The sequence below is a fragment of the Anarrhichthys ocellatus genome, unplaced genomic scaffold (genome assembly GCF_004355925.1).
Source record: "Anarrhichthys ocellatus isolate YVR2014 unplaced genomic scaffold, GSC_Weel_1.0 scaffold12, whole genome shotgun sequence".
Classification (NCBI taxonomy): Eukaryota; Metazoa; Chordata; class Actinopteri; order Perciformes; family Anarhichadidae; genus Anarrhichthys; species Anarrhichthys ocellatus.
Window position 1 is genome coordinate 1,838,912 of NW_022280042.1, and position 22,233 is coordinate 1,861,144.

General features: G+C 47.9%; 1 protein-coding gene across 1 annotated transcript in view; it reads right to left on the reverse strand.

The window, feature by feature from the left end:
- mgat5 (alpha-1,6-mannosylglycoprotein 6-beta-N-acetylglucosaminyltransferase) overlaps window positions 1-22,233 on the reverse strand; it is a 53,953-nt gene that overhangs the window by 27,297 nt on the left and 4,423 nt on the right. Inside the window, exons 2-6 of the mRNA XM_031852341.1 lie at window positions 18,295-18,763; window positions 15,587-15,751; window positions 6,249-6,325; window positions 4,808-4,897; window positions 1,307-1,378 (exon numbers count right to left, since the gene is read on the reverse strand). Coding sequence (XP_031708201.1) covers window positions 1,307-1,378; window positions 4,808-4,897; window positions 6,249-6,325; window positions 15,587-15,751; window positions 18,295-18,535 — 645 coding nt within the window. The 5' untranslated portion in view covers window positions 18,536-18,763. The remainder of the gene's footprint in view (window positions 1-1,306; window positions 1,379-4,807; window positions 4,898-6,248; window positions 6,326-15,586; window positions 15,752-18,294; window positions 18,764-22,233) is intronic.

The following is a 22,233-nucleotide window of genomic DNA, read 5'->3' on the forward strand; positions in this document are numbered from 1 at the left end:
AGGGAGAGGAGAGGAGACAAGGAGAGGTAAGGAGAGTAAACAGGGAGGAGAGTAAACAGGGAGAGGAGAGGAGACAGGGAGAGGAGAGGAGACAAGGAGAGGTAAGGAGAGTAAACAGGGAGAGGAGAGTAAACAGGGAGACGAGAGGAGAGGAGAGCAAACAAGGAGAGGGGCGGAGAGGTGATTAGGAGAGAAAAGAACAATAAACAAGGAAATGAGAGAAGAGGAAACTGAGGCGACTGTCGGACCGGTTTGCACCGCACTGTAAAAAAACACTCATGTGAACGCCACACACAGCTGCATAACATGTGTAAATATCAGATATGGAAACTCAAGGACTGGAGCACAGCCTGAAAAGAAGACGGACGAGCAGGGAGCGAGCCGTGGCCGAGAGAAAGACGGAGTGAGCGGAGGAGAAGCGGCGGTGCCATTACCAGCCCGCTAAGGCGGCTGAAACAAGGCGCTAGCGGGGCATTAGCATCCCTCATCGCGACAGCAAATCACTTCCGCGGAGTGAACCTATTAAAACCCGGGCCCCGAATTAAAATATCCAAAGCCTGTCAAATGGTCGTCTCCCCACCACAGAGGGCTCAGTGCTGTCGATGCCTCCAGAGAGGGGATGAAGACTGCTTGATATTGATTCACCCGCAGCGGAGGGTGTGTGTGTGTGTGTGTGTGTGTGTTTATATTAGACGAGCGCCGACACTATGGACCTTGGCGCAGGAGCCCTGGCTGCCCGGAGAGGCGCCCTAAGTGGGATTTGAGAGAGCCGATGCGTTGGCAGGGATGGAAGATCATTACTCCAGATTTGTCCCAAGGTCCCGTCACTCTCGGCTTCTGCTCCGCGAGAACTGCTGCGCTTTTTTTGCGTTGACGCCGTGGATCAGCACACACACACGCACACACACACTTCGGTGGTCGGAACATCTCAAACTGCTATTTTGGTGCATTTCATATTAAAAACTCGTATCAGAGGAGGTGCTTCTTCTTAAAATGAAACGTCCTATTAAATGGGGGTGTTTGTTGAGTGTCGTCTTTCTTCTGTGGTGTCAGGATGACGGAGCGGGACTTAGCGGTTTAAAAATGCATGCTAATGGCGGACTCGCTGTCGCAAAGTCTGGAGTCGTCTCTCTCACACACACGCGAGCTTCTTTGAAATTAATACATTCAAGCCACTTGGACCACAACCGGGACACTTGAAAATGTGACGCTCAAATGCAGAGACGTTTTCTTCATCTCCAGGAGAGCAGATGAGGTGGTTGGAGAGTGTGCTTTGTGTTTTTTTAGTTTACAGCCGTTTCCTCACCTGTCCCCTCCGGTCCAATTCTTCGTTCAGGTTCTTTGTCCTCCAGGGCAGGCGGGGACACCAATTCTCCACCTATCAAATAAAAAATAAAAAAAATGTAGTTTTCAGCATTTGCCAACCACAACACAGAAGTGTGTGCTTAAGAAAACGTACTCGCTCAAAGGCGTGCAGCGACACGTTTCAGTAGCTGTTGTTAAAGTGAGGCCTTGTTAGAGCCTATGGGGTGATATTAAAGTTTCTCTATTTAGCTGAGTGTACAGGTGGAACCAAGCAACACTTCATCTTCATGAGATCTGGTTGAGGGCTGTTATTTTTGATGCGTGTTGCAAACGTCTGGAGAGCAGCTGCTGAACTTGTGTTATGGCTTGAAGAGAACTACAAGAGTGTATCCATCCTGTGGGGTGAAGGCTGCATGTGAGGAGACATGCAGCGGTTGAATGCGTGTGGAAAATCGGTGCCTGGATTATTGCTGCAAACGGTGTACAATATCTATTGTGAGTATCACCGGCTGCTTCGGTCATGTCTTACTAGAAAACCTGATGATTCAACAAAAATACAAACCATATTGACACAGGACGGCATTCAGGGAAAGGAACAGTACAACCATGTGGAAAATGACCCGACAGAGACACGGCAAGACTACATAAGTCACTTTTCTCTCTCTCTCTCTCTCTCTCTCTCTCTCTCAGTCGCTGTATTGACTTGGCTACAGTCTCACTCCCTGTGTGTGTGTGTGTGTCTCTGATAAAACAGTGCTGCAGATTTCCAAATGTGATTCCCCTTTTGACCGTTTCCACGTCCAAAGCAGCGGTCGCAAATGCTTTGTAAATATTATCCATAGACCCCTGGAAGCAAACAAGGGGAAGCTATCACAAGACAAAAGGGAAGAGGAGAGGAGAGGAAACAGGGAGGAGAAAGGAGAGGAGAGAAAAAAAGGAAAGGAGAGGGGAGGGGACAAGGAGAGAAGAGTAAACAAGGTCAGGAGAGAAGAGTCAACAAGGAGAGGGGAGGAGACAAGAAGAGGAGAGAGGAGTAACAAGGAGAGGGGAGGAGACAAGGAGAGGAGAGAGGAGTAACAAGGAGAGGGGAGTAACAAGGAGAGGGGAGGAGACAAGGAGAGGAGAGAGGAGTAAACAAGGAGAGAGGAGTAAACAAGGAGAGGGGAGTAACAAGGAGAGGGAAGAGGAGTAAACAAGGAGAGGGGAGTAACAAGGAGAGGGGAGGAGACAAGGAGAGTAAACAAGAAGAGGGGAGGAGACAAGAAGAGGAGAGGAGAGAGAGTAAACATCAAGAGGAGAGGAGACAAGTAAAGGAGAGGAGAGTTAAGGAGACGAGAGTCTGAAAGGGTGGACGTTGACCCGTCTCGCTGTCATTACATGTGACGTAAAGTGTCTCTCTTCCTCAACGTCTGCTTCTCTGCCTCAGCATTTCCTTCCTGGTGTCTGACCACAGAGAGGAACAAGGAGAAGTGTGTGTGTGCACTTCTCCTCTCTGACCTCTGCATCGCGACGCGTTGCCCTCTCTTATTGCCCTCTCCGTGAGGTTAATGAGCTGGTGGACAGGTGCGAGTTATATGCCGCAAACGGTGAGCATTATCCGGAGCGAGGGTGCTCACAATAACTGCGGCGGACAGAGAGACCGATCGCAGCGGACCCTGCACGGAAATACAAATTTCAATGGCAACCGGGAGGTCACGTGGCTAAGGGCCGTTGGATGTTTTGAATCTCCTGTTTGTTTCCTGTAAAGTATCTCCATTCCGTAAACACCGGATGGACACGAACAGAGAAAGAAGAGGGTTTTTTTCCCCTAATGGGTTTTGCTGTTGTCCATCTAAATTCTATTTCCACACACACAGAGCAGGCCGGGCTCTCTGCGCGCTGTCTTTAGTTCACTGCAATGCTTTCAGCTCACATGCAATATTAATACCAGGCTACTGACTGAAGCTGAAGCCACGACTTGAAAATCGTACTTTTCATTTGAGAAAATAGCTCGCAATTCAGACGGGGATCCTCACTTGAATCGGCACGCAATGAGACGGACGGTTAAGATGGAAGCATCCAAATGAAACAGAATGGTCATCACGGCTGTGATCGACGGGGATCTTTGAATTGATGCATCGCAGTTGTGTCTGGTGAGAAGCAGAGACGTTTTCTAGATCTGAGAACATACGTATTTCTTGATTTGGCGGCGAACTGTCCCTCTAATTGGAATTAATGACAAATCATGCAAAATTAAAAGCCTTCAAAGTGTCCCTTGACGGAACACAAGCCTCTATATGTTAGCGCTCGTCAATAATACATGGCTCCTCCCCCGGCTGCTTTTTCCTGTTTGCCAGAGAAATGTGGAGACGACGACGGGGTGGCCAAGTCACTCCACGTCTCCCCTTGGAGGCTGAAAACCTCCTCTCCCTCCCTTCCCACTGAATCATCTCCCGCATCGTCCTCCTCAACGCACTCTAATTTGCTCTCATTAAAAAATGAAATCTCCTCTACCTCTCTGCGTATTTTTAGTGCTTTCTATGATTGTTCTCAGGTGACAGGGATGTAGTCAGGGCGCTCCGGCTCTGAACCGTCATTGTCTGTGCTAATCTGCTGCAGCGTTCCCACCTTCCTCTGCTCTTGTACTGAAACAGGAGCTGAGTTATTCAAAATGCTAGATGCAGATGTTCTATATCTTCTTCCTCTGTGCCGTAGAGCTCCATTGTTGTCCAAAAACTATTACTGAGCCACGCTGTTTACCAGGTTGACACGTCCCTTCATAACCCTGAACACACACACACACACACACACGTAGTTTATCTTGACTCAATCCCACACACACCATCCCGCTGCTGGAAATACCCACTGGTGCACCGAACGTGGATTAATCCGCAGCTGAAAATAGTCCCCAATAAATACGCAATTAACTCCCATTTGAGTAACATTTGCTAAAAACTACAGTACCCAGCTGATTCAGGGAATATAAGACTTTTTTTCCAAAATATAACTCTAAATCTTTGACACCATTTTTTTTAAAATTGACATCTGAGAGCCACAGACAGGGTAGGAAACTGAAACACTGATGGTTTTGGTCTTTTCGTGTTTTTAAGTTTAGCCAGAAATTTGTTTTTAAAATTGTTTCCCTTTGAATTTTATTTAAAACACGTCATGTTTGCCTGTTTTGAGTCAGCGCGTTAATTTGCATTTCTTTTGCGGTTCTTATGGAAATTCTGCTAAATTATGCATCACATTTGACTGGAATCCCGACTGGCGACTGCATCTTCTTATACCATTCCTCCCAATATGAAACTCTTCTGCAGACAAAACACCCTGAACAGTAGTTACACAGTATGGATGCTGTGATCAGTAAGATGTTAAAAAACACAGCCATTTGATGAGATTTACTTCAGTGATTTTTACACTTGCGACTTAAAACAACTCTATTGATTTCAAATCCACATTTACAGTGACCACACACACACACACACACACACACACACACACACACACACACACGGCTCACCTCGCTGAGGTAGATGAAGAAGGAGCAGGTGGACCCGTCCACGCCGTAGCTGCCGTAGCAGGAGTCCGTGCTCCACATCTCCTTCATCCACTGAGGAAGAGGAGGATGCGAGTTAATAGTAGTCAAATGTCCTTCATCAGCTGTTAAGTAACTCCACTCTGCCGTTCACATTGACAGCCAAACAACTGTCATTTGGGAGCTTTGTTTCCCCATTCTAATACTGGAGCACTTTGAATGGATGCAAAGAGAAAGTGAGGTTGGTGTTGCAGTTTACCAGCGGCTGTGGTGTGTGGGCAGGTTGTGTTGCTGGGAGAACACATTACGCACATTTAGGAAATCTACAGCGCCGGCTGCCTGTCTAGTTTTCCCTCTCCGGGTGGAAACAGTCCAGGCTTGTTTTTCGCGGCTCGGAGGTTGAGAGAGGCAGGACTGTGAGTGAAAGAGTCGCTGGCTTCAATCCCCGGAATCAAAACAGCAAAAAAAAAATCTGGGGCTTGAAAATAAGACCGAGACTGTGTGCCTCTCGGGGGAATACATGTGCAAGTCATCGAGTGGAACTGCTCCACGGCCAACAGGAAGAGAGAGAGGTTGTTCTGGGGGGGGGGGGGGATGTGTGGGAAAGAAATTGAGGTGAAAACAGCATTCTGGACGAATGAATCTCCCAGAATACATAATAGTAAGAAGCTAAAGAAAAGAGGGAGACTTTGAACTTCTGATTTCATCCCTAGCAGGCAGATTTTTTGCGGCACCGGGGATACGTGTGAAGTGAAGGGGCTTGTTGAGCCGCTGACTGATAGCTTTCCTGCATGGTTCATAGGCCCGGAGTGCATCACGCGTGCAGACTTACAGCAACCTAAGTGAGTGTAAACTCGAGTCTGCAGAGCCGCTCGCAGAGGGGAGACGTGGCAGATGGGCTTGGAATCAGACTCGCTTGGAATGGCGAAGACATGAAGATTGCACTGTATTTGCTTAAACGGCAACCTAAGAGCTCTCTAAAATAAGCAAATGGATTTGTCAGTTGTTATTAACTGTGTGCTGAGCGTAAAACTGCAGCGCAATAACAGTTAAATGAACAAAAACAAAGCAAGCTTGTGAACAGTATGTGTGTGTAGAGCAGGCTTTGGCATCGCCCGCCGCCCGGTCGGAAATACTGACAGTATCGGTGGAGGATTGGGACCGGCTGAGCAGATGGTGTGTATGATAGGGCCCTATCGGCTCCGGGGAGACCAGCACAAAAAAACAGACATCGGATTGAAATTGTGTTAATCGTGTGGATGCATGCACCCAGTTTAATATTTCCGTACACGGGCCATGGCGGTGAAATGAAATCATTGTTTATACTGTATTAGACACAGAGAGTGAGGTGGAGAGGCTGTGTGTGTATGTGTGTGTATGTGTGTGTGTGTGTGTGTGTGTGTGTGTGTGTGTGCGTGTGATTCACCGTGACTTTGCCCTCGCAGTGAGGGAAACCCTCCAAAGACGGCAGCTCACACTTCTCCTGGGCTCCGTTTAGAAGGTCTGAAAGGAAGAGGAGGAGGGAGAGAGAAAATCAATAAGGTCATCTCCAAACTTCCACCTGTTGTCTCCAGCGTCATCACAGCTCGCTGGCTTTCTTTAGAATACAAAGGAACCTCCAGTAGCTTGTACACAAGCGGCGAAAAACTGGCCCCTGGACCACAGATATTGAGTCATTGGGTCAAATTCACGGAAGTCGGGTTTCTCTTTCCTTCTTCATCTCTTAAGATTCGTAGGTGACATTCACGATCCCCAGAGGATGAATCGCATGACTTCGGTGGCCCCTGACCTTTCGTGTGGCGCCATCATCTGGTCAAAATCTTCCCTTCAACTGTGGTTGAACCAAATACCTGCGAAACTAATCACTCTATCAGCCACGGCTTTGCTTTGTGTTTAGCGCTAATTAGAGAAATGGTGGCATGCTAACGCGCTGTCGTCACTGCGAGCAACAGCCTGTGGTCTGATCTCAGCGCTGCAGACATGTTGCATCTCTGAATGACAGCCGGAGACCGCCCATTACTCTGCGGTCGGGTACGACTGTCAGCCAGCGGGATCACCTTTGACCTGGCAATGTGAACTCAGCAGGAGCAGAAACCACAAAGAGCTCAGAGCCCCACGATGATGCAAACACGGGCAGCTTTTAAGAAATGATTTTTCCCTGACCCGTTTGCTTTCTGCAATAAACAAATATAACGCAAGTGCAGTGGGGGAGGGGGTTTGCTCTGATGTCTTTCCTGAATTGCCTTCAATATCCCAGGAAGCCAATATCCGCGCCAGGATTAACATTCGCGGGCTATATAATCACCTTTTTTGATATCCCCATTCAGAGACGTTAACGTCCTCGCCGCTGACCTTTGCAAGGCGGAACATAAATAATGCATGACTGCAGGCTGTGCGGCGAATAGATAAAAGCTCAGCAGCAAACACCAGACCGATGTAATGAGCTTGTGGGTGGCGTTGCAGGAGGGTTTGTGTGTGAAGCTAATCAGCACTGGGTCAAGACTCTGTCTGGAGGGGGGGCGGGGCAGGGCAGAGGCTCCTGCATCATGTTCATCGTTGATTCAGTTCATTTACACCGACGAAGCTGCTGCAGCAAACTAACTACTGGTTAGCTTTTTTTTTCTCCCTCCTCTCTCCATCGCCTAGATTAGATGCAAGAAACATACTTCACCGACGCTCTCTGGGAGAGAATGACAAGATGAAAAGAGAGGTGACGGCATGCCACAGAGTGCTACGACAAAAAACTAAAAAGATCAGTGGGTTAGATGGAAAGCCACAGACACAAGTTCACATCCGCTGCGTTTTGCAACCTGCTAAAGACGTGTGTGTGTGTGTGTGTGTGTGTGTGTGTGTGTGTTTCCTCTGTTGTCGGTAAACAACAGGGCGGCGCAGACTGAGAGCTGTTAACAGGATCAATTTACACGCAACCGGATATCTTCAGCTTTTAACTGTCGGATGTGGCTACATAGCAACGTGGCATCGTCGACATAATGCAGGCATACGTAAGTCAGCACCACTGTCACCACTGAATATAGATCAGCAGTTCCTCAAATGGCCACTGGAGGCCGGCGTCAAAAGTGAGCCAGTCCCCCATAGACCCCCATGTTAGCATGTCCAACTTTACAGCAGAAATACACATGTTTACAGCCTGGTACAAATATACAGTTTTGGTCTCTGTAGCTGATATCCAACAACTTTAAAACCTACGTCCATACTTTACACAATCTATGATTTTAACCCCCCACCCCCCTCGGGTGGATCAGTAATCCCCTAGATAAGTCCTAATGAGCTCTTTGGACCCCGTTCCAGACAATCATTGGCTCAAACACTGTTACATATGCGTGTATTATGGCAGAAAAGTCCCACTAGTTCGATTTTTTTTTTAATCACACGAGCAGATGACGAGTACATCGGACGCCAACACTGTTTGGCTTCCGTTACCGTCCACACTAAAGGGAAATGAATTAGCCTCAGTCCTGGGTGGGCCTGTAATAGCCCAGCTGATAACAACCACTTTGAAATGAGCAACAAAGAGCATTTCTAAGCAGCAGACCCAACACTCCTGCGGATGAATGTGACTTTTAATCCCATGTGGTTCAAGGAGGAAAAGAGGTGGGAGGCTGGTCTGCCAGTCACAAGATGAACTCCCACAGCACACAATAAAAGCTTCTTATTGTTTCCTGGGGGCCGCAGGAGCCCAACAACAAACGGGAGGATTAAAAACAGCTTCTTTCCAAAGAGCAGCGTTTCTGTCAGCCCAAAACCTCCAACAGAGTGATACCTCCTCTCTGTCAGTTTCAGTACTTTCATATTATGTGATTGTGAATGTGAAAAACAGGATTTGTTGTTTGGCGAAGTGGCCGCTTTGTGCAGCGGCCAAAGTGAGTTTACTCTCATCTCATCCTTCAGACGCCCAGTCACCGTCATCCAGTCGGGCACCAAATAGAGGGCGTACGGCATTTATAAAAGTGATTTTAAATGCACTGTATGGAGAACCGGAGGCAGAAAAACACATGCGATCACTCAAAGAGCCTCTCACAGCACTCAGGTCAGCGTTAGCCAGCTGCTAGCACACAGCGTTGGCCATCTGAGTGCCCTTAAACATAGTATCCTCTCCGAACAACACAGGATATTACACACACAAGGTTATTTTCCCCCTCTCCCTCGTGTGTGTGTGTGTCCAAGTCCATGAGGTAATGTGAAATTTGACAACTCCAAAATTGGATTGAGGACATCTGGTTTGTGTTTTTCTTTCTGTTGTGCACTTCTCTCTCTCTCTTTACCCCCCTCCCCTTCCCTCTCTCTCGCTCTCATTGATTTCATTCTCAGACACAAACAAAACCACACAAAATCCTCCCAGACGCCAAATAAGTGTTCGAGTGACTAAATCTATTGCCGCACAAGAGAGGTGTCGTGACATGTTTCATGACAATTACGTGAGGGTTCCTAGCGAAGACACCTTGGCGACGAACAAAAGTGTCGCCATGGTGATTCTGCGGAGCGGAAAGCTTGAAAAATACAATGTATAGGGGGGAAGAAGAAAGAAACGGGGTGAAAAGTGCAGCTTTTATCATCTCCATGTCCTCTGATCCACTAGCTCAGAGACACTCATTTTAGATGCACTTTGCGAGACGAAGCAGAGGTGTCAGTGTGTGTGTGTGTGTGTGTGTGTGTGTGTGTGTGTGTGTGTGTGTGTGTGTGTGTGTGAGTGAATCTCTGCAGCGCCTCATCAATTAGACAGTAGGCAGGCTGGATGACGGACGCCGTCCTCTCAGCTACGGAGCGTAAACAGCTGTGCAGGTGGGAGAGCAAGGCGGGCCTGTATCGCAGAGCGAGCTCTGCTTAGTTCCACGCTCTGAGTGTCGGCGCCTCGCCGAGTCCAACGCTTCCCGTTTACAGTGTAACCATGGACGTACAGAAGCCCAGCACTGCGTTACTTTGACAGTGAAGAACACTTAAAAACAGGATTATTCTCAGGCTAGCTCTGCAGTTTTAAGGAGCGGTCTTTTACCAAGGATTTCTAAAGCCTCGCAGTTCGACAACATCGACTAAAACCCCCCAACCCCGAAGCAGGTTAGCCGAGTTCCACCTGGTTCCAAAGATAGCTGGTACTTCTCACTTTGTCATACAGGCGCAGAGTGATTTTTTTCCCATGCTCTTAAAAAAACAACATTCTGAATAACTTCCTTGCCGCGTTTAACGCTTCCCACGAGTAGAGTAGAGGGGAGGAAGGTGAAAATAGCTCAGGAAGAGGAGAGGAAATTGTACGTCATCATATGAGATAAAAAAAATGCAACAATCGTCACACAATACATGGGACTGTTCCAGCCAAACTGTTTCTCTCTTACTACAAGAGTCTATGTGGCGAGAGTTTCGCGTGCGCACCAGGCGACAACCTCCAAACCGCTCGGCTGGGCCCAAGGCTCGCAGTGTGACAGGGGGACGTGTTTGGAGCTGGTTAAAACACATGTCTCGCACTGTCAAAAATCCAAATGTCCCCCACACTCCAGCCCACTTTGAGTTTCCTCTTTCTCTGCCGCAAAGAGTGCAGCGTCCGAGCTGTAATCAATCCCTCTTTTGTGCTCGGGCGATCTGATCGGCCCACTGTTCTCTCTGAAATCATCCAAGAGAGGACACGAGGGAGCCAGAAAACCCTCGATCCGCTTCCCCGTCATTGCAGAGCTATGACTAATGTTCCACTGTGGATCTGGCTGGAAATCTGCAGGTTTGGGGGATGTGCCGGGCCGTGTTATTGTTGTCGCCACGAGGGGGGGGGGGTGGACATTAACTGAAACGGAGAACTGTCAACTCTCGCCTCTGAACCAAAAAGCAACGTGAGGGGTTCCATAGAAAATGTTTTGCTTCCTATGAAAGGTTCGAATTGCCGGATGATTTGCATTTTCCTGTAAACAGTGGTGTTAGCAAATGCTCGGCGTGCTTTTAGCTCGAACTCGCGGGCGCCGCAGTGGTGTGTAGTCATCTAGAGAGGCAGCTCGAGAGCCACGGAGTTGCATAATGCAGGAGCCCCCCCCAAAAAAAAAAGATCCCACTGTCAGTTTTTAGCTCTGCGTAACGTGTGAATGCGTTCGTCTTTGCATTCTACTCTCGGTTCAAGTGTGCCTGCTCCATCCTTGTATGTGGAACCTCTTGCCTGAAGAGAAATCAGCCAAACTAATAGAAGATGCAAGTGCGAGAGTGTGCGTGTGGATTGAAAAAGAAAAGAAGAAACATGGGGGGGGGGGGGGGGGTGAATTGCCAAAGGAAGCGGATGATGTTCCTACAGGGCTGTGGCTTTAACCGGCACAACAAGAATACTGGCACACAGAGGGGAGAGGAGACAGCGGAGGAAAGAGGGTGTGGAGGGAGGATGGAGTGCAGCAGAGCCGTGCAGTATGCAGAGAGCAAGGAGAGGGTGAATAACGACAGAGAGCCCGGGGGAAAGTACGGAATATATTTCTTTTGCTTTTGCAAACACTGTGGATTCATGTGCTGTGTAGCTCTAACGTTAAAAAAAAAAAATTATTCCACGTCTGAAACAGCCCCCCCCCGAAATTATGTCTCTCAAATTCCAGTCTGCAAAACGGTCACCGAATTAAACTAAGTAGGGAAAGGAAAACAAAAAGGCAGAGTCTGTGAGAAAGCGGGGTGCACGTGTCCCAGCCAATGGTGCGTTAGACCCAGATGTTCCTCCCATCCCACCCATGCCTGGAGTGTGAGTGTGTTTTTCTGGATTGGCCTTCAGATTCGAGCTGATTTACAGATGAGCGAGAAGCTTTCATTTAAAATTGTTGCTCTGCTGCAGCTGGATCTCGCTCTTTGTTTCAGCGATGAAAAACACTGCAGCGTCAACACTGATATTCTAGTCCAATGATCACCGAAACAGGCCCCTTCTGAAATCACTCCCCTTTTAAAAATAAAAAAAGTGCCTCCATCCATGCCCTTTATTCCTTATAAAAATAATAAAGGGCATGGATGGAGGCACTTTTTTTATTTGAAACGTGCTCTTCCACCAGGAGCTTCTTGGAACAATGACTATGTTGGTGTGTGTACCTTAAAGGTAGCTAAGGGCGCTGTGTGATTAATTCATTTCCTTTTTTTTCATTATTATATTTTAGTCTCACCACGCAAAAAAAGATTTGCAAACATTAAATGGAAGAAATAAGCAATTCAATTCAAAATAACTGCATCAAACACAGAAAAAGAGTGGAACTCAGTCAAAGAAATGAAACCGTTAAAGTGAGAGTGATCGAGCGCCGCACCTTCCTCCCTTATCACCGAAACACCTTGAGTCCAAGCGAATGGCTCATTGTCCCAGTATGTAATCTCACTGGTATTTCTGGTATGAACTGTGTGAAGGAGGAGCAGAGAGCCTGACATGTCTACGGAGCCACACTCAAAATATGTGGTGTAAATCAAAGCTCTCGTGCCAACATTTTATTGGGAATGTTTTCTACATTTCACTTCCAGGAGCAGTGCGATTTCAAGCATGTGGAAGATAAACGCGCAATCACAAGCTCGCTGGCGTCGCTCCAACGAGCCCTGTCAACGGCTCCTCGGGAAGGAAAAAGAAAATGTAATGAAAGCAAAAGCTTTCTGCAGCTTCTTTGCGGTTTGCTTACAACGCTGCATCAGTGACTACATGTTAGTTTGTGTTCTTAGTGGCGGAGTCCGCCGTTCTCTTCAGGCACACAAGGGATTTACAGGAAAAGTTGCATGCAAGTGCAATTTTTATTGAATAGATAACAGCCTCACCGTTTACTCTCTTTATACTCTATCAAGTCACCTCCACGGCAAACGTAGCATTTCCAGCTGCTGCAGCTTTGAATTAAAAGCACTTCATTTATGAAACTCGGTGGCTTTTATTGTGAAGCAGCCACAGGAAAGGCGTTGTATTCGTCCCTGATGATATGCAATACAAATTAAAAATGGATATGAGCAATCTCTACTTCACTTTTTCCTTCAGCAACTTTGTCGTTTTTTTTGCTTTAACTTGCAGTACAGAAAATACAATCGAGTAGAAATCAGCTGGCTGCAAAACAAATTATTTGTGCTGCGGAATTTGTGCTGCAGGGTGATGAGCGTTGGTATTCGCGGGGTGTTTGAAAGCGCGTGGGATCGGACAGCATATCTCAGCATCTTATTTTCACCGAGTGGGTTGTGTGTGTACTTTATTAGTATCGATCCGCGCGCTGAGGAAGTAAACAGGCCTTCAGGAGCGCAACGGAGATCACGGACCCTGCTCTAAATCTAACCCTCGAGATGTAACGGTAACTTAATGCGACTGCTGATGAGTTCTATCGTTCAGGTTCTTGCAGGAAAAAAATCCTTGTGCGAATGTTTAGACTGAAAATCAAGTGCAAGGATGCGAGCAATCCCCGGGCCAGAAACCCAGTCCTTGTCCCCATCCTTTTGTTGACATTGAGACCTCGGGTCTCATCTTTCACTGCGAGCCGATCGATAGCTGAGAGAGACAAAGCGGCGAGGACGCTCTGAGCTGTGAAAGCACAGGTCTCTGTTCACTGAAGGAGCCAAGCGTCGCTACAAATCTGCCAAATGTCAGCGGCGGCGGTGGCGGAGCTGACAACTTTAAACACAAGGAGGTGGAGGAATGGATCGGAGAGGGAAAAAAAATGGAGAAGGAGGGGGCTGCAAATCACCACCTGACCGTTCGTTACAGCCACTCTACGCCTGAGTGTTTGTGTGTGTGTGTGGGAGGAAATTACATTTCCCACATGGATGAAACACCGCTGGGGGAGATTTGACTAGCCCCCCATCAGCGAGACGCGGCGTTGCGGGCTGTTTGTTGGAACGAGTCCCATCTGCCTCCCGCTGAGCAGCAGCCGAGGCCAGATCGACTTGTTTTGATCTCGTGAGGGGGGGGGGGCTTCTGTGCCTAAACGCGGCAGCGCCACAAGGCCGGAGCTATTCCTGAGTGGAGCGTGCATTGCAGCGCACTAAAAAAAACCAACCTCTTTGCAGTTTTTACAGCACACACACACACACAAAAGAGCGCAACTGTAAAACAATGGGAGCGGGTCACATTTTTGTGAGATGACCAATAGCGAGAAAGAAGCCGTGTTCTGCAGCGTGTACACAGCTGTGAGATCACAAGAGAGTTGGACTTACAGCAGCTGCTACGTTGATCACATGTCAACATGAGGCTGAAGCTTTGTTGTGGAATTCCTTTAAAAAGGGAGTCGATTGAAATACAAGTTAAAGAGGTTTTTCCCACCCGTCAGGTGCCAGGTTGTTGGTGTTCGCTCTAGTAAGCTTTAAGTGCCTTACCACAGCCCTGTTTTTAGGAAAAAGATTACAATTTGTGCATAAATAAAAGATTGGCAACCATTTTAGGAGGTGGAAATGTGCAAAAATTCGCATTTTCTGGGAATTTAGTGACAAAAGCCTGATTAAAACTGTGAACACTGAAGAGACCCAGCTGAGTTCTCGGTCAAGAAAATGTAGTCGAGGCAGCAGCGGCGCAGTCCCAGGGCTGCTGCTCAGCTCCATCTTGATAGAGGCCTCTCTGAAAGCCAGGCGTGTTCCCCTCACTGTCCCGATTCTTATCTCGGTAATTGCCTTCCAGTCGGGGAGGAGCACTAGAGGAGTCAGCAGCAGCGCTGCCACCCACCTCAAGACAGGAGACACGCTCCGACGGAGACTCCGGAGTGTTGCGGCTTCGTCAGCTCGACCCGCGTTCGGGATCCAAATGACGTCTCTCGAGGATACAGCTGGAAGCGTTGAGCAGTTTTACTGACACAGGTCCAGGTATCGTCGCTCCACGACGTGGGAGCTCACACTAACGCTGCCCCGACAATGGTGGATGAGACTAGTGCCTCATCTCTAGAGTCCACAACGACCGGATCGAGACCAGACAGAGACACAAGTGTACACACAGCCCGAGGAGATGCTGTGTGTGCAGGAGGCTAGGCTGCCCAAATCACAGCATTTTGTACAACTAGAGTCTATGAGATTTTTCTCTTGTTTCATTTTTACGTATTATTATAAAACCTTATTTTACAGTATTTATTTTCATTGTGGATTAATGTTTGATTGTCTTGATTAATCATTAAATTATTTATATAAAATGTATTAATATAGTAGGGCTGTGAATGATGCTCATGTCCATAAATAGGACGACTAATTGCCATTCAACTCTTAAAAGAGTAAGAAGTGACACAACAGCGTCGAGGTGTGCAGTGCAGCAGCTGTTAGGGATCAGATCCATTCAAATGTGACTCTGTACAACCAAATCAGCCTTATCTAACTCTGCGTACCGCCTCAGAGCACAGATCCCACATTCCTACGGCTTAATGCTGCGCAAACAACCGAGAGCAGGTCCCCGGGTCCCAGACAAACCAACACTTCGCTCCCTCAACTGGGCTGAATTCATCATCTGAAAGCTGGCAGGAAAATCAATGAAAACTAATAAAAGGGTCATGCAGCGTGAACGGGAGGCCTTATTTGAATTATGTCCAAGGATGCGGTCTGGTCCCATAAAGTGCCTGGTGTGCAGTGTGCAATGCTGGCAGGGCTTAGCTGGTTGCGTGCCTCGGGGGGGGGGGGGGGTGTTATTCACGATGGGAATCTTTTAAATGAAACGGGGTGGGGGGGTCACAAAAAACAGTCCCAATCAGCGTATCCTCATTGCTTTAATTAGCCTCGGCTACTATATTTATTCACACCCTGAATAACAGGGTTTCTCTGAAGAAAGAAACCGTATAAAACATACACATCAGACAAAAACAAAGATGACGCAATACGTACCCGCCACGTTTACTTTTTCCGTGTTGGAGGCGCTGGGTGTGGCGGTGGCGATGCCGTTGGTCAGGTTGCCCCCCGTGCCATTGTAGATGTTCTCCACCTTGGACTCCAGCTTGCCCAGCCTCAGCATGATGTTGTCCAGCAGCACGGCGAGGGTCTTCTTCAAGTCTGCGGATGGGAATCAGATTATGTAATGCTAGCGTTAGCCGCTACTGCTCCTTCCAATTGGCCCCTGGCTGCTCACAGTCAAAGGTCTATCTGTATCTGATTAAATGAGCAATCACGCTCCACCTCAGGATGAAGAAAGAGCAGTTCTTTCACTATGACCACAGTGCATGTAATTTAAGCTACAGTGTGGACTTTTCATCCCCAGACGAAGTCTTTCGACTGGATGCAGTCAGCTTGAGGCTCATTTAAATGTAAAACTGGAGCCGTGTATTTTGGGTCTGTGCATTTCTGTGGGCATCTTTTTTTTTTTTCCGTGAGCATTTATCTGCAGAGGACACGGATCATTTCAGAAGGGAAGCTGACCAGTAAAAAGCGCATAGAGCATACATTCAAAATGTTGCTGCTTTAAGCTGTTTTGAGCTGCTGCCATGAACGTCGGCCTCACAGTCCACCGTAACGTCAACGCATTTGGCTCGTACGTGTGTGCAGAAGCGATTCCGGGGTGCGTCAAGCGTGCCTTTCATCAGATGATGAGGATAATTGCAGCTTGTCCATCACATACGAGCGTCACTTTTTCTCTCTCGCCGCAATGCATTCGACGCGCCAGTTTTCATCACGTCAGAGAGATTGCCGAGGGCGAAGCGGCGACCTGGCAGACCGTTTTGTCTGATTTGGACGAGGTGGGCGCCGGGAGGAGGAGGACGGCGCAGTGTGCTCTATCCAGAGTGGATAGAGCGTAAAAGAAAGAATAGACATTGTGTAAAAACATCTGCGGAGGAAACTAAATGATTACAAGTGACGCTTCGAGTCTCCGACCTTCATCGGCCGGCGTGTTGGAGAAGCATCCGCGGCGCTGTGAGTGATGCTTTGACTAGTCCTCCTGTGCACCGATGCTGCTGCCAGGTTACCAGATGAGCAGCAGCACTCCGAGGGACACATCTCTGCCCGTCTCAAATACGTCTTAGTTCTCAGGAGGTGACGCGGCAGCGAAACAAATCCTGGAGCGGTGAACACACTTTGCTTTTCATAATAGTGTCACAGGAGATAATAATCTGGATGCACGATGACCTGGGATTTTTCATTAGGCCCATGAGCATTATAGAGAAGTGATTACACGGGAGCATAAGCCCGAAGGCATTCATCAGCGATTCCTATTGTTCCTTGTCATCCGCTTCAGCTCCGGCCTGTCAGAGGGGCAGGGGGGCTCCATATCGTACCGATGTAACAGCACACAATGACCTCCCACCCTCGGGAGGACGGAGAGGATTAGACCAGCAATCTGAGCTTGCACGCCGCAACCCGGTCCTCCCGAGTCCCGACTCTCTGGCCCTGAGGAGCAGGTCCGAGGCAGGGGGGACCGCGGGTGCCACAAAGGGGATTTCGCAACAGCTGCCGAGCGGTGCGGTAACGAGGTGCGGCGTAGGCAAGGTGGCTCGTCACAGGTAGAGAGACGTGTGCAAACGTTGCACTGATGGGTCCACTACTCTCTTAGACTATAGGCCTATAGCAAGATTTCTCCTTCCTCAGAAAGAATCAATCTGCAATGAAACAATTGTATTATAGTAAGTATTTTAAACTAAATGTTTAATATAAAACAGCATTTTAGCTGAAATTTAGACGGGGGAAAAAAATCATATTTTCAACAATAATTCTAAGACATTAAACAAGTTCTATAACCTATTTTAGATGTAGGATCGGCTGCATGCTGTGTGTAAACAGGCAGACTGCCAGCTTTAAGCTTTTCAACAGGTCTCCCAATCAGCCAAGGACGGAGGGTACGCACCATAAAGCCCCTCGAGGAAAACGCGTGATACCGGGCCGTATGAATAAAACTGACTTGACTTGACAAATGGGCTTTTGGGAGACGCAACATTCAATTTGAATGCGTTCGTTTTTGTTTTTATGGGCCATTTGATGGAAGGAGGAAGCTCTGTTCCCACAGATCTCATCAGGGGCGAATCATCGACCAAAACGAGTGAGCACGGGATGCACCGAGGATCCTGCTGCCTCCCCATCTAATGACATCATCTAATTATTTACATGATTGATGAGGATGTTGTAATCAGGCAGAGTTTCTCTTCTGGTCCGGGGAATTATAGCTGCACAAAATATGTTTGGTTTCCATCCTTCAGAGTGGGTGTGCATGTACAGAGCTTTTAAATAAGCTCAGCAAGTGTTGCGCTGGTTTCTTTGAGAACTCATTCTAACCTCCTGGAGCTTTACTGTATCCTGTTGTTTCTCGGGGCATTAGAGGACAATCAATTCCAATCTCAGGTTCCTAATGAAGCCTCCCATCGAGCCATACAGGTCTATTAACGGCATGAATAACTTATTGACGGGTCTCCTGGACCTGTGCTATTACAGCGGCGTGCGGCTGCAATTGGCGTTAAATCTCCCCGGGCCGGTTTTCTTGAACGGAAGGCGATGCTGCGCCTGCTCGGTAGGAAGACAAATGGAACCACTCGCCGCAATTTAAAGAAGATGTAAAAAGAGATGGGGGAAGCAAGGCGGCCCCCCATCTTATCTCTGGTAAAGCCACTCACCGTAAGCCGTCATGGTGCCCACATAGGGCCCGTCCATGACACTCTGGTTCTCCTCGGCCAGCGCCTTGATGTAGCGCTTGCTCAGGTCCAGGATCTGCTGCCTCAGCACGCCGCTGTTCTCGTGGCTGGCCCGCTGCTGGATGGTGAAGTGCAGCAGCATCATGCCCCAGATGAACCCGAAGCTGACCAGGAAGAAGCCCAGCTTCTGGGAGGACAGCTTCCACAGGAAGGGCGTGGCCATGCTGACCGGACGAGGGGGCCGCAGTGGCTCTGATTTGACCGGGGGGTTACAGAGGTGAGGGAGAGGGGGGGGGGGGGCTCAGGAGGGCAGGCGGGGCATGGCTGTGTCAGTCGGTGTGGCGGCGGGCGGTTTTTGGGGGGCTGCTTGTTTGCCTCACCGGCAAGATTTCCTTCTCTGGCCCATCCTCAGCGCTCAGTAGCATCTCCCTGGACTCAGGCCTGTTGCATCCTGCAGCAGACAGACAGGAAAGAGAGGTGAGAGGCGATCATGATAACGAGGGAGTTCCCTCTCCCAACCCAAGCCCACATCAGGATGAAGTATTCAGTAAGTCATAATAAAGAGCTCAAATTCACTTCATCGTATGGGGCCCTGACGTATCGAAGAGATCGAGAGAACTTCTCCTCAAGCTTGTTTTATCAATAGCATATATACATTTTTGGAAAACAAAGCATATACGGGGCCCGACATCCATCCAAAGTCTTCTCTTTCACAAGGAGAAATAAGTGTAAATAGCACGTTGGGGTAGGTTGTGTCTGACGTGAAAGCAATACAGACTTTAAGCAAGAAAAAAACCAGGTCTTTGAGGTCTTCAAAAGTAATTTAAAGTTGAATGCGTCTCCTGAAAGAGAGGCAACGCAGAGCGGCGGCGTCTCCCTCAGACAGCGTGATCTCTGTGATGGATGGCGCTGTGAGGGATTACTGCAAGAGGGTCAAAATATAAACATTTGGATAGCCAGCGATTTATCTTCCGCACAGGCAAAGCGAGAGCACGGACAGATTTTTAAGCACATGCCTTTTCTGTCTTTCTGTTTCATTAAATTTTTTTATTGCCAAATGCTCAACAGGCTTTTCTGCCTGACGAATGAAGGAAGCTGCTGCTGCTCTTGTGGTTGAGCGTGTATATTGAAATGTAAAAAAAGGTCGAGGTGTTATTTATTTATTCTCACGAAAAAGGAAAAATGTGGAGGAGGCAGAAGGTCAGGGACAAGGATAATGAATCAGACTAAATTCCAAATAAAAGTAGGACGACAAACAATTATCTTCATTATTGATTAATCTGTCAATCATTTAGTCCACAAAATCGGCTATCAGAACTTCTTTAAGTTCAAGGTAATGTTGCCAAATGACTTGTTTTGTCCAACAAAACTCAAAGATTATTCAATCATGTAAAAAGAAAAGAGAAAAGCAGCGAATCCTCACGGTTTAGGAGCTGGCACCGGAGGATTTTAAGAAGCATTCAAGACGGATTTAAAAGATGCATTTTTACACAGAAACATTAACATTAAGATGGCACGTAAAAACACTGGAAGACGTCCCAATCAGTCAATAAAAACCCACAATCGTACATGACATGTATCCTATATCTTACATATCTGAGCCCGTTTGTATTTACACCATCTCGAGCCCCTGCATCCTCTCAACCATTTACCGGGTGACATCAGTCGAGTCCCTGAGGGTTCAGGGCTTAAGGCCTCAGGGGGGACATCGAGTCGGGACTTAGTCACGACTCATTGGGGAACCACGCTGACCTTCTCCGAACGTGGGCCTTGCTCCGGCGCAAAGGTGGATGCAGCGAGCATGAACTGGAAAGTGTTAACTGAAAGTGTGCGACGTTTTTTCAAAAACACAAACCACATTTCCTTTTGCTGCAGCTTTTCACTGTTCTTCTGCATTTTCCACCGTCTCAATCACACAATCTAAAAACCCTTTAAGGCTGCTACTAACACTGCATGCACGTTTGTTTTACACATTTGTAGCAACGGCAAAACCACATTTCATTTATTTTTGCCTTTAATGCCGTAAATACACACGTGTAGCATTTTATCAAGGCGTACTTAGCGTGATCCAATCAGAGCAAACACAAAAATAGACAATATTCCTAAAAAGCTGTGCATATAAAACCAAAAATCCCTTCTCCTGTGTGCCAGCAGCTGCAGAGATCTGAGAGAATAAAGCCCACCCTGCAAATTCATGTAAACATTAAACTGCAATATGAGATTTCACGCTCGCTGTCTTTACTGCTGATTGAACACAACCGCGCCAATAATAACACATTTGGCCCAAACCAATCAGACGGTTGCCCGTAATGCAAAACGAGTCCGCCCTGCAGCGCTTCACGAAGCTGTTAAACAGTTCAACAAGTCTTTACCGACGACCTCAAGGCATAAAATAAATAATCTTTTCAGCCCGCAATCAAGCCAAGAAGACGCTAGATGTTCTCTCATCTGCATTCCACCACTGTAGCAGTAAATGAGGCTAAGTGTGGGGAGGGGATTTCTGCAGCCTTGCTTTCAAAGCGGCTCTAACCGGGTCAGGACCGGAGCCGCGTCCGTGGATGCAAAAAATAATAATACACTGAACATTGATATTTTTCTTGAATCTGGTGTTGAGAGTGACGCACGGCAATAACGGATTGTATCGGCACCTTTCCAAGAAAACCACGAAGAGCAGCCACACAAAAGGGGCTCTTTTCACCTTCCACCCATCAGCTTCATAAATAGGTCAGAGACAGCTGCGACCAGGCCTGGAGTCTCACTGAGGGTTATGACACAACCATAATTGGTCGGCCGTTGAAGACAAAAGGCTCGTGTTGTGCCTCCTGTGCAGACAGAGACCTTTTTATTGTGACAAAACAGGGACGTCCACAAGGAGAAAGAATGCAGATTCACGTCTCTTTTTATTTATTTATTTTTAATACATTTAACTCGCTCTAGTTCGCTTTGTGATGCGTGCAAAACGAGGGTTTTGGTGTGGAGGAACTGGGGTGGTGTGGGTGGGGGGGTGGGGGGGGGGATCTCTGAGGCGCGATGTGAATTCATGAGACGAGCCCCTTGGCAGCGGCGCTGTGCAATCTGCAGTGCTGATAACGTCGGATGTCTCTCATTGCTCGGGACTCCATTGGTGGAAAGAAGCTCACTACTTGGGCACTGACAAGCGTGTGTGTGTGTGTGTGGGGCGGGGGACCCTGTGTGTTGTGAGCGTGTACACGAAGCACTTCTCCTAGCGTCGGAGACTTGCATAGCTTCTAACCCAACCCTAACCCTAACCCTTTAGAGTAAAAGATGATATCTCATCGTTGTCAATATAATCATTTTAGGCTTTTAATATCTCTCCAGCCGAGGTCCTATAATCATGCAGCCTTTGCCCTTGTTCCGTCGGTCATATGCTGAATTGTTAAGACCGGGGCCACATGGCCCGAGCGAGGTAAAGACTCAGTCCATTTTCCTTTGCATAGGATAGGAAAGCTGAAAATAACTCCCTTAAAAGTGCAGTTTAGGGGGTAATTTTAGAAAGGTGAGGCAGGCGGAGGGAGGTCCGGATTAATTCCGGTGCATTACTCCGGTTCTAAAATAGAGAGAGCGTTCCACCGGACTGAAATAACGTACACTAAGAGCCCGTTGCATAACCACGGAAATATGCTCTAGATGTAGCTTCAATTATGGATCGGCTTTGGAGAAAGAATCCGTTATAGAGTACAAATAGGCTTTGGTGGAGCTCGGCGTCTCAGGTGGCGACAGCCAGCAGCCCGTCTTTTACTATCGAGTTCCTTATCGATTGATCCACAGGTGGTATTGTAGATCAAGCTGCTGGTCGAGCAGCAGATTATGACCGACGCTCTTCACAAAGTTCCCCCGCTGCCATGGAGACCGGTGTGACTCTGCATCTTAATGGGCTTCTTCACACAAGCCCCGCCTCTT